The 13,164-nt window shown below is 43.6% G+C and overlaps 1 protein-coding gene across 3 annotated transcripts in view; it reads right to left on the reverse strand.

The window, feature by feature from the left end:
* RIPOR2 (RHO family interacting cell polarization regulator 2) overlaps positions 1-11,456 on the reverse strand; it is a 212,127-nt gene extending 200,671 nt beyond the window's left edge. Inside the window, exon 1 of one of the 3 annotated variants that reach the window (XM_029243121.1) lies at positions 10,629-11,450. In XM_029243121.1, the coding sequence (XP_029098954.1) occupies positions 10,629-10,704 (76 nt within the window). In that variant the 5' untranslated portion in view covers positions 10,705-11,450. Of the gene's footprint in view, positions 1-4,484; positions 4,605-10,628 lie in introns of those variants that run through there. The other 2 variants (XM_029243125.1, XM_029243128.1) reach the window with 2 other exon arrangements.
* Between the last annotated feature and the right edge of the window lie 1,708 nt (positions 11,457-13,164).

Raw genomic sequence — 13,164 nt, forward strand, 5'->3', positions numbered from 1 at the left:
TGCTTTTTGGTGATGAGAGATCTTACCACCTGCACATGATTATACCTTATAAAAATACATCCAGTAATGGACACTACTCTGCAATGAAGATGACAAAGGTGCATGCAACAACATGGATGAACCTCAAATGTATTATGCTAAATGGAAGAAGCCATACTCAGAAGGCTACAGGTTATAGATTCCATTTGTAAGACATTCTGAAAAAGGCAAAACTGTAAGGACAGAAAGCAGACCATCAGTTGACGAAGGCATGGGTTGAATACAAAGGAGCATGAGGGGATGTTTGAGGTGGTGGAACTTTTCATATCATGATTGTTGTGGTAGTTACACAACCATAGGTGTTTCCCAAGATTCACAGGACTGTACACTAAAAAGTAAAAGTGGTCTTATAAAAAATGTACTCTATGTAAATTAAACCTCAAAAAACGTGACTAAATATTTTTAAAGAACCAGTAACAAAGATTAAATGACATACATATTGAAGTGTTTAGAGTGAAGTGTATGGATGTCTGTAACTAAATTTGAAAGCATTAAAAATAAGATTTATTGATGGACTGATAGAGGGGTGGATATATGGGTAGATATAAGATAAAGCAAGTATAATAAAATATTAGTGGTAGAATCTAGGTAGTAGTTATATGGATGTTCCCTCTATAATTCTTTTAACTTTTCTGTATGTAAAAACTTGCTTATGAAATCTCGGAAAACATTAAAAAATACATCTAACACATCCCTTCATCATCTGTACCATTTAGAGGGTGCTTGCAGGCCCACAAAATTGCTTTCATCGTTTCTGATAGCTCAAAAGAGCATCCTTTCTCTCCCTTTGAAACCATCCTGACAGAAGTAAAGCTTCCTCTTGGTCCACAGGGGGGAGATCTCTTGAGATTATTTGCAGGCTCATTTACATGAATTTGCTATCCTCCCATTAACACAATATTAGCAAGTAAGTCCTTTATGGGTTTTGGTTACTTGCTTGAAAATTGAAGGATTGGATTAATTTGACTCTATTCGTACACAAAACCTCAGGAAACAAAGCTCTGGGGAGCAGCAATTCAAAGAGTTATTAGCAAATATCCTAGACTCTGTTTTTCTTGATCTTGCCGAACTCTTTTTGGGTGCAGGCTCAGGTTTAAGATGCCTCTTCACATTCCATTCTATGATGGAGCTAAATGCCAAGCTACCCACCCCTAAGCACAAGGACATCCTGGTGCCTTGGGAACCAGGCACCAATGGCACCAACCTGCAATGGGATAGGGAATGGTCTTGTTCCCAAATCACCCTTCATTTTGGTGGGGGATGAAAAGATTTACCCTTCAAGGACTGTGTGTGGGATAGTTTTCTGAAAGTAGATACACAAACCCTCTCCTGATTACCCTGACCTTTTAAACACTCCTCCTTACCATCTGAGTACAGAGAGTCAGAGACACCCAGGCTATGTGAATAATTAAGCGAACAGTTCAGTCCCCATCCAATACAATCCACTTTTATAATTATAATTATTTTTTCAGGAATAAGTGAATCAGATTAGATACATTTAAACTGCCCAAACTCTGCAGGCCTCCATTTGAATTTGGCTGTATGGATCCAGTCTAAAGATATTTATGGCCATTGACTGTCAGAAAGGTATTCAAGTTATGTTGTTAAGTGAAACAAGCAAGTTGCAGAACAGAGCCTATGAAAATAATATATTGAGTATGTTTTAGAAAAAGAAATGGGAGCACTATGCTGTACAATGAGGGGGCTGGGAATTCTAGATGACTTTCCCTCTCTCTCTTATGTGTTTCTGAATTGTTTGAGTTTTATACAACAAAGACATAATAGCTTTGTATCAGATCAAAACAAACTAAAGACATTTATTTTTTAGTGCTGCTGCCCAAGCTCACAGTCATCACATTCTTTTTTTTTTTTTTTTTTTTTGCAGTACGCGGGCCTCTCACTGTTATGACCTCTCCCGTTGCGGAGCACAGGCTCCGGATGCGCAGGCCCAGCGGCCATGGCTTATGGGCCCAGCTGCTCCGCGGCATGTGGGATCCTCCCGGACCGGGGCACGAACCCGTGTCCCCTGCATCGGCAGGCAGACTCCAAACCACTGCGCCACCAGGGAAGCCCCAGTCATCACATTCTTGACAACTGGGGTGTGTCTGTGTGTGTGTTTGTGTACACAAACATACACACATATTCCTGTGCAGTTAAACAGTTTCTTGGATCTTGATATAGAAAAACTGGTACTTACATAGTGGCTTGCTTTTAGGCTAACATATTTCCAGATGGTTCCTATCCCCTAAAACCCTCCTTCCCCCCAACGTAATACACGGGCTTAATGCTACTGAGAAAATTTGCTATTTTGGTAATTTTCTGCTTCCAACCAGAGTCAAGTTGTTATTCCAGTGGTTAACTTTTGGGCTCTTTAGATCTGTCCACCAACAACAAATCTGAGGATTAAAGGCTTTAAGACCCTCCACCAAGCTCTGAGTCCTCTAATCCCACTGCTGTTTTCATTCTTTTTAATTTCAGTTAGTTGTGTTCGAATTTGTTTCTTCTTCCTCTCCTTCCCCTTTCCCTCCACACCCTCTCTTTTGTCCGTCCTTGGCTGGAGATGGCTAAAATATCTGTCCAGATCAATGTACATACAAAGAGAGCACTTTCTCAACCAACAGAACCCCCTTGAATTATTCAAAGTATCTCCCTTTCTCGGGTTTCCCATGCTTTTAATCCTTGACAGTATAAGCTGGAATGGGGCATTTGGAAGTAGCACTCTGGGACTCAATCACTCAGGCAGGAAGGCTGAGGGTAGGGCTTCTATGGAAAGCAATTAACCTTCTGGTTGATGAGAAAACAGGTAATGTCGTGTTGGAAGCTATATAACTAACTCTTACACCAGTATGAATACTAGGCTCCCTAAACAAAATATAGTCAAATTCTCAGTAATTGACAGAACAGCTGGTAAACAGGATGCAGAACTGTGGAGAAACTCAGGCCCTGGGGGGCCAGCCTGCCCGCTGTCTGGGCTGAGGCTGTTCATGGGCGACTTTAGCAGGTGGCTAGACTGGAACCTAGGAAAATATGTGACCCGTGGTTTACAGAAATGTTCTAAAAGCCTTCTTTATTTGGTTTTTTTTTTACACTTGGGGTGATCCCCTTGCTTACCTCCTCCCAAATCTTTAAGCTTATGGCTTTAAAGGAAACAGGAGCCAGGCGAGGAATTCATGGGGTGTGAGAAAGAACAGAGCCACTATGGAAAACAGTATGGAGGTTCCTTAAAAAACTTTAAATAGAGCTACCATATGACCCAGTAATTCCACTCCTGGACACATATCTGGAGAAAACTCTAATTTGAAAAGATACATGCAGCCCGATATTCATAGCAGCAGAATCTACAATAGCCAAGACATGGAAGCAACCTAAATGTCCATTGACAGATGAATGGATAAAGAAGATGTGGTACATATATACAATGAAATATTACTCAGACTTAAAAAAGAATGAAATCATGCCATTTGCAGCAACATGGATGAACCCAGAGATTATCATACTAAGTGAAGTAAGCCAAACAGAGAAAGACAGATATCATGTGAAATGACTTATATGTGGAATCTAAAAAAGTGATACAAATGAACTTATTTGCAAAACAGAAACAGACACACAGAGAAAACAAACTTGTGGTTACCAAAGGGGAAAGCAGGGGGCAGAGGGGGATAAATTAGGAGTTTGAGATTAGCAATACAAACTACTATATATAAAATAAACAACAAGGTCCTACTGTATAGCACAGGGAACTATATTCAATATCTTATAATAAACTGTAATGGAAAAGAATATGAAAAAGAATATACATATATAACTGAATCACTTTACTGTACACCAGAAATTAACACAACTTTGTAAATCAACTATACTTCAATTTAAAACAAAAACAGAGGAGACCAGCCTGAGTCAGCGAGAGCAGCACTAGGAATCTGACATTTGGGAGTCATTCTAATTAAGTCAGATCAATGGCAAGATACTGAGGCAGCAAGTCAGGAAAGGCAGCAACACGGCTTCTGCTGTGGTCTAGGATGTTTGGGTGTCTGTATCCAGGCTGAAAAGGTCAATCTGCAGCCATATGGCTTCCCTAAGCTGGTGCAAAATCCCGGAGGGGAGGAGCCCTGAGGAGAAACGTGAGAGTCGTTCCAGCCCCACAGCACGTCTGCCGACCCTCCCCAGATAACAGGTGAGCTGGGCGGAAAACCGATAGTCAGCAGACTGCTCTGTAAGCTGATGCTGGGTCTCTGGCGAGCAGGGGCCATCTGCAGAGTGGGCGGCCCTGCGCGGATGGAAGAGGCTGGGAAAGGCGCTGTGCACACTCCTCCAGCCCTCAGCCCCTGGCTACCTGGGGCCTGCCCAGCACCAGCCCTTGTCTTCCGTTTCATCTGGAGACACAGAGGTATTTAGAAAAGACTCCAAGGCCACACCCGGTAAGGAATAACCGGCTGGGTTCTTACCTCCTTGTGTAGGAGAACTGTCAGTCTGGGAGAGCCCCCTTTCAAAATCACACCCGCTCTCCCAACCACTGTCCAGGGATGGGTGTGCGGAACTCAGACTGCTGCTTACGGCTCCCCTCTTGCCCCATCACAATGGAGAATACCACCACACTGAGTCAGGAGAATGGCCGAACAAGACAACCACGTCACATCAACGCTGGGAAGGAAGTGACAAGTGGTATCTTTGAGACAGCAGCATTCGCAAATCTCAAACGTGTATCAGCTTTGTCACTGTTGTCTTTTCAGGGACAGAGAGAACTCATTCCCATTGCTTCAGTTGGGTCCACAGAGGGTGTCATCCTGAGCCTTCTCCAACAAAGCTCTCCCCAGACATGGAGTTCCACCTTTCAAGGCAGCAAAGCAATAAGTTCCACTTGGGCTATGTCACCTGGATGCATTTACTTGTACTGCACTCCACCACTGGGGAAAACACTCACCCCAGCTTCTCAGAAGAACAGGAGTTAACTGCACCCCCAGGGGCCAGTGGTTTTCCCCTGGCAGGGCTGGGTTGCCTCCTACCTGGTGTGTTGCAAGCTGGCCGGGTATGGGGGTGAAGTGGGGTGATGTTAGGATCTGAGTAAGAGGGGGCTGCCTTCTCCAGCATGGCATTTTCCCCAACCCAAAAGCGTGGTGGTGGCAATGGTAGCCCCTTTATCCTGTCCCAAAGGTCACCATTACCGTTACCAGTCTCTCGGATCCCTATAGCTACCGCTGCCACTTGCCAGGCACTTGATACATTTTATGTCTTCTAATCCCCCTAATAACACTGCGAGGTTGGTGTCGTTATAACAACCATTTTGGGCTTAAGGAAGTAGACATTCAGGGAAGTAGAATGACTTGCCCACAGGCCAAGAGCTAAGATGTAGAAGTAGGATGTGAAGTCATATATCCCTGTTATCAAAGTTTATACATTTTCCAGGCTTTCTTCCCTTTCATCACCCCTAAACTTTAGCAGATTCAAGGGAAGAAAGGGTCACAGGGCACCCCCTTATCTGTGCCTACCCCTTACTGCCAGACCCTGCCCTGACACTGCTGTCATCATTCAGAAAGCCAAGTGGCCACTGTGCTCTCTCTAGACCCCTTTTTACCCGGGGAGGTCTCAGTAAGCAGCTTGATACAGTTTTCAGGGTGTCAGATAAGCCTCTCCTCAAGATATCTGCCCGCCATCACATATTTGGGTCTTTCTCTGCTGGTATCTTTTATTATTTAAACAATTTATTTAATTGATGGCCTCTTTTAAAATTTGAATATCCCTAAGAAGGGTAACACATTACAGCTCTCGTACCTTGGTTCCATTATTTTCCACCCCACACTATTATAGACTGTAAATAATGTAAATATCTCATTACAGACCCTGGCAGTGAAAAGAAGTGAGAGGGACTAGGGGAAATTGGACTTTGGGAGTCATTGCTTTAACATGATTATAAAATATGAATATAATTTTGATGGAATTCAAACCTTTTTGAGTACACTAGGTGCCAGGCATTTTGTAAGGGTTTACAGGCATTAGGAGATCACATTAAGAATTGTATTCTGCCTGGGAGATTTGAATATAAACTATGTATTAAACAATATTAGGGGATCACTGTTAATTTTATTAGGCAGTTATGTAGAAAAAGGCCCTTAGTTTTTAAGGATGCTCTTACTAAAATATTTAGAGGTGAAATGTCATAATGCCTGCAATTTATTTTAAACCACTTCAGTAGGAAAATAGAAGAAGCAAATATGGCAAAATGTTAACAACTGTTAAATTACATGGGTATATGAGATTCATTATATTATTTTCTCTACTTTCCTGTATGTTTAAAATTTTTTCACAATAAAAAGTAAAAAAGAAAAACAAAGCCAGTAGCTCAGAATCAAGGTTCTATTACAAGGATGACATCTGGGTTTGGAGTAAGCAGAATTCTAAGATGGCCCCATGATTCCGGCCCCCTGGTACACATGCTCCGTGTCATTCCCTTATGTAGGTGTGGGCAAAACTCGTGAATATGGTGAGATTTTACTTCCATTATTAGGTTTTGGTATATGGCAAATGTTAAAAATTTGCAGGGCTTCCCTGGTGGCACAGTGGTTAAGAATCTCCCTGCCAATGCAGGGGACATGGGTTCGAGCCCTGGTCCAGGAAGATCCCACATGCCGTGGAGCAACTAAGCCCATGCACCACAGCTACTGAGCCTGCACTCTAGAACCTACGAGCCACATCTACTGAGCCTACCTGCTACAACTATTGAAGCCCACACGCCTAGAGCCTGTGCTCCACAAGAGAAGCCCCCGCAATGAGAAGCCCACGCACCGCAATGAAGAGTAGCCCCCACTCACCACAACTAGAGAAAGCCCATGCACAGCAGCGAAGACCCAATGCAGCCAAAAATGAATAAATAAGTAAATAAATAAATGATTTGCAGATGTAATTAAGGTCCCTGATCAGTTGATTTTGAACTAATCAAAAAGGAAATTATCTTGGGTGGGCCTGACCTAATCAGGCAAGTCCTTTAAAGGAGAGATTACAAGCAGCAACAGACACTCTCTAGTTGGCCTTGAGGAAGCAGACTACCATGCTGTAGGAAGGGCGATGTGGCAGGGAACAATGGGTAGCCTTTAGTTGTTCAGGGCCTCAGTCCTACAACCACAGGGAATTGAATTCTGCCAACAACCACTGCACTTGGAAGGAGACAATGAGCCTCAGGAGACGGTGGTCTTGGCTAACACCTTGACTGCAACACTGGGAGACTGAGAAGAAGACCCAACTACTTCATACCCAGTGTCCTGACCCATGGAAACTATGAGATAATTAATGTATGTTGTTTTAAGACAATAAGCTTGTGACAATTTGTTATGAAGCAATAGAAAAAAACAAATCCAGGTTTCAACTGTTGTGGCAATTATAATTGATTACAAATAGCAGCACTGTATTGGAAAGGATTCTAAGATTGGGCATGGCCTCCTTGGGAAAGAAAGATATGGAGAAAGCTGTGGTTGATTAGCAATGTCTGCACGGGCATGGAAGGGGTGAGTGGTGGCATGTATACCCTTTATTGCCATTCAAGGCCACTTTGTGTATTTGAGGAAAAAAGGATTATTAACTTATTTTTCTCAATGACAGAATAACCCCAAGAGGCAACAACGCTTGGGTCTCCAAGTCAGAGGTGATGCTGACCTGTGAGAAAGGCCTCAGAGAAAGAGGACGGGAAAAGTTATCCAAGACAAATCTTAGCAATTGCAAAACAATGTCTAGGACTAGGCTTGCAGGCCGGTGTTTGCAGTGAGAGGCTTCCCCATTGTTCCTTCCCTCTTCAGTGTCTTCACGCTTTCTCCCTTTCCACAGCCTCTAACTCTCTGCCTTCAAACATGCTCAGTGGTTCCATGAGTTGGAAAAATCAACCCCAAACAAAGTCACTTGATCCTGCTGCTATTTCTAACTCACCCTGACCCTGATACAGCAGAGCTCTTGACCATCCTGGAGGAATGTCAGAATCCCTCCTTCCTCAGACATATAGGCCAGAGAGGTCAGGACTAGCCTGCTGAACATCAAGCTTGGATTAAACATTTATTAACACATCATTGTTTCATATTAAAACCATGCAGACACCGTATCACAGTACCCAGATTTTAGTCTCATAATTTAAGTGAAATCAGTACAATGAAGCAGGCCTTTCTCCCAAGTTCTTGTTTTTAGAGGGAAGGCCAACCCCACCCCACCAACAGTATGCAATAATGCAGATCACACTCCATCCTTTCTCAGTGACAGCAGAGATGTTGCCCTAAATCTGTGGGACCACAACTGTTTCCATACCAACACAAAATGAGGTGTCACAAAAACTGGAATTTAAAGTCAAGGTAGGTGCAGCTGCAAGAAGCAGATGAATAAGGTGGAGACTCTGAAAAAACGACTAAGAGCTTCTTCAATTATATTAAGGAATGATTTTGCTGGGTGCAGTTCCTTGTATTGGGGTGCCATTTGGAATGCAACCAGCCCAGCTTGCCCTCCTAAGCTAGCAGACTGTGTTTATTTATGTTCCTAAACCACTCATTCATCATAATTTAACTGTCTTCCCCAGGGGCTTTTAACACATAAGAAAGGCTTGCCAACATATAACTAGACTTAAATAAACTATGTGATGGGCTTTTAATGAGAACAGCACCCAGCACTTAAACCAGGGCTTGGTGCCCCACAGCTGTCACATTTCGCATTAGAGCACACTATGGGCTATATTTACAATTTAAAGAATTAACTTCCAATGTTTAAGCTTGAGAGCTTTCACTTAGAAAATAGCATTTGTTTGCTTTTCTTGAAAAAAAAAAAAGGGAAATTGGGAAATCTGGCCACCGGTCAGACCCCCATTCCTCATGCAAATAATCTGATGGCACTGAATGGTGGGTGCCCTCCAGTACAAGTGCTTTCCCATGTACCACAGTCTCCACCATGCCCTATTGCCTCCTCAGACTGAGGCCAAGTGGCAGTTGTAATTTATCATCGTGGTTTCACTATTGTTTTTCCCATGACAGAGATAAGAAGAAAGTGAGCTATTCCTTACCACCCTGAAAACAGCCCTTTTGCTCACTGAACTTAGCAGCATAGCCCCTCTAACCATTTGAATTTGCTGACATCTGAGTTAAATACACCTTTCCAGTAACAGACACACACCAATTTGTTACTTATTGAAGGATAGTGGTCTTGACACATACATCTTAGAATGCTTTCTCTTTCTCCGATTACGTCAACACTAAAATCTCCCTTTTGATCACCTCACACTGGTTAGAATGGCCATCATCAAAAAGTCTACAAATAATAAGTGCTGGAGAGAGTGTGGAGAAAAGGGAACCTTCCTACAATGTTGGTGAGAATGTAAATTGGTGCAGCCACTATGAAAAACAGTAGAGGGTCATTAAAAAACTAAAAATAGAACTACCATAAGATCCAGCAATCCTACTCCCGAGCATACATCCAGAAAGGTGAAAACGCTAATTTGAAAAGATACGTGCACCCCAATGTTCACAGCAGCACTGTTTACAATAGCCAAGACATGGAAGCAACCTAAGTGTCCATCAACACATGACTGGATAAAGAAGATGTGGTATATATATATATATATATATATATATATATATATATATATATACAATGAAATATTACTCAGCCATAAAAAATAATGAAATATTGCCATTTGCAGCAACATGGATGGACCCAGAGATTATCATACTAAGTGAAGTAAATCAGGTAGAGAAAAATATTATATGATATCACTTATATGTGGAATCTAAAAAAATAATACAAATCAATTTATTTACAAAACAGAAACAGACTCAAAGATATAGAAAACAAATTTATGGTCACTAAAGGGAAGAGAGGAAGGAGATGGATAAATCAGGAGTATGGGATTAATAGATATACACCACTATATATAAAATAGATAAACAACAAGTATTTCCTGTATAGCACATGGAATTATATTCAATATCTTGTAATAACCTATAATGGAAAAGAATCTGAAGCTGTACATCTGAAACTAAAACAGTATTGTAAATCAACTATAGTTTAATAAATCATAAATAAATTAATTTAATTAAAGCTCACTTTTGGTTAGAGTTCCTGTCAACTCAAGGGGAATCTTAGTATGAGTTTGATAATTTAAGAAACCATATGATTGGGTCCTTAAAGGAAATGTGACTCGCTGATCCTTGAGTTTCACGCATTCTAACTACACCACTGATACCTGTTTGATTCAGACACTGCATTTTCCCCCCACCATAATAAACAAAAGTTCCAATCCACACAGCCCCTTGACTGGTATAAGTATTTGTATTTTCCATCAAGTGGAGAAGTAAAGAAAAAAGGCCCTCTCTTGCTTGCTACTTGAAACAAAGTGAGTTTAGTTACCTCCAATTAGGATAGAGCTGTAGGAAGGAAATAGGGAGACAGGAGTGGATGAAAATTAAGACCACTGAAGAGGGTGCACAGGACATGAAGGAGGAGATGGGGGGGAAGCTTGGAGCGGATTTGCAGCAGGGGCATAAATGCGTGTACTGGGAAAGGTGTGGAGAAGGAAGGCGGGGGCGGTGGGGGGGGGGTGGGGGGAGCGGGCAACACCCCGGGACACTCACGGTTGAGCTGCCGCCTCCGGATCCTGTCCCTCCATGGCCTGTTTCTGATCCAGTGCAATCGTGAAGGTAACACCATGGTCCCAAAGTGAGGGTCTAACACCTTCTCATGGCTGGAGAGCAAAAGTGCTCGTAGCGATACAGGAAGTCAAGGCCAGACGTATAAAAAAAAATTTTTTTTTAAAGCTCTCTTCTCCTTTTTTATATCCAAGGCTTCCGTTGACTTCTTTTATCTTGAAACTTGCCTTTTCTTTCCTTCCCTTAACTCCCGACTGGCCCAAAGGCAGCTGCTGTGCTGGGCTGCCCAGCCCAGGCCTTCTGTGCCATGTTTTATGCATGAAGATGATGGGCCAGTAATTTATTCCAGCCGAGCCGATCACCGGGCTCCTGTGTCTGCCCCACGTCAGAGGCCGGGGGAGGGCAGGTGTAATCTGTCTGCAGGAAGAATGGCTGAAACGAGGATCCCTCTCTGCAGGCAGGATTGAAGATCAGAGCTTGGCTGCCAGGAACATGGGGCAGGGCTGCTGGAGCCCAAATCAGGGCAACAGTCGTCACATTTTAGGGCACATGATTTATCTGCTGCTGGGTCTCTAGCGCGAGGCTAGCGCCTGGCACAGGGTAGGTGAACAATAAATATTTGTTGACTAAATGAATGGTTCAGTGGTAACCAGCATCAGGCTTCACTGTGCCTGCACGACTCCTTTACACCGGTTGACCTGCTATATTCACTGTCTTCAAAATGCTTATCTGAACTTTCTCACCCATCCCATTGCCCCCACTTTTCTCTCCACCTAAGATCACCCTCCCTCCTCACCCACCCATTCATGCTTCAAAATCTCATTTTCCCGTGAGGCTTCCCTGCACCCACACCGATGGGGCCGGCACCCACGCACCCGTGCCTCTCGCGCGCCTCATGCCCGGATGGCCCTGACTTGTTAGGGCTTTTGTTTGTTCGCTGGTTTGTCTTAATGTGCACGTCCAAATAGCGAGCCAGCTTCTCGGTGGCAGGAACTGTGTCTTCCTCTCCTGAGCCTACAGTGGTTTGCATGAGAAACTGGTGACACCGAGGAGTGGCTAGGGCAGCTTGAGTCTGGTCCCCAAAGCTCCACCAGCCCCTCCTCAAGCCACCCCAAATAAATACACAGTCTAAAGAAATACATTGTATTGGCTATAAAAACACAGCCTCAATTCGTAAGCCCCGGGCGCTGTGCCTGGCGGGGGAAGTGCTGTTTATGATTGATCGCTTACTTTGTTCCAAGCTCTTCAATGTGCGACATCAGATTGCTCCAGACAGCAGTTATTGATCAAAGCCTCAGGAATAGTCTTGCCAAGAGGTCCGAGCTGGAAAAAGTGACATTCACGTTACCAAATTTAGCCCAAGATAATCCATAAGCTTGCAGAAGGCAGAAACTCTGCCCTCTATCTTTTGTATCCCTCATGGTGCCACTGAGGCAAAACTGCCAAGAGAGGGGGGTTGGGGGGTGTCATAATCACAACTAACCAGAGGTATGCTTTAGTCTCTGTGCCTTGTTTTCTTCGTCTTAAAATGGAAATAACCTGCACACCCCATGGGGTTATCGAGGTGAAATAAGATAAAGGTAAAATAACTCTTTAGTGGGGCTTCCCTGGTGGCGCAATGGTTAAGAATCCACTTGCCAATGCAAGGGACACGGGTTCGAACTCGGGCCCGGGAAGATCCTACATGCCGCTGGAGCAACTAAGCCCGTGTGCCACAGCTACTGAGCCTGCACTCTAGAGCTCACGTGCCACAACTACTGAGGCTGCGTGCCACAACTACTGAAGCCGGCGTGCCTAGAACCCGTGCTCTGCCACAAGAGAAGCCACTGCAATGACAAGCCCGCGCACCACAACGAAGAGTAGCCCCCACTCGCCGCAACCAGAGAAAGCCCACACACAGCAACAAAGACCCAACGCAGCAAAAAATAAAAATAAATTTATATAAAAAATAACTCTTTAGGGGTTGGTAGAGTGTGGGAATGCTCCTCGTCCAATTGGCACTATGCCTAGAGGTGAAGGGAGTACGTTCCAGAGCCGCAGTGCCCGGGTGCAGACTCTTAGCCGCATCATGACTTTAACATCACTGTACCTCAGTTTCTTCATCTGTAAAATGAGAATAAGAACAAGAGCTGCTGCCTTAGGGTCATGCTGATGATTTATTGAATTAATACACTCAAAGGGCTTAGGGTTTAGCATCGGCGAACTGCTCCATGTCATCAGTGGCCACTGGTCACTAGCCACGCAATTTTGTGAAAGTTAGCAAATTCCCTGGGTCTCACTTTCCTTATTTACAAAATGAGGTGGTCTGGGATACATTACATCAAGAGTCCTGGGTTTCAGTTTCCTATTGCTCCTATAACTAATCACCACACATTTAGTGGCATAAAACAACACAAATTTATTATCTTACAGTTCTGGAGGTCAGAGTCTGAAAGGGTCTAACAGGATTAAAACTGAGGTGTCCGCAGGGTTGCATTCCTTCCGTAGGCTCCAGAGGAGGATCTGTTCCTTGCCTTGTCCA

The sequence above is a fragment of the Monodon monoceros genome, unplaced genomic scaffold (genome assembly GCF_005190385.1).
Source record: "Monodon monoceros isolate NGI ecotype Baffin Bay Population unplaced genomic scaffold, NGI_Narwhal_1 Super_Scaffold_3, whole genome shotgun sequence".
Lineage (NCBI taxonomy): Eukaryota > Metazoa > Chordata > Mammalia > Artiodactyla > Monodontidae > Monodon > Monodon monoceros.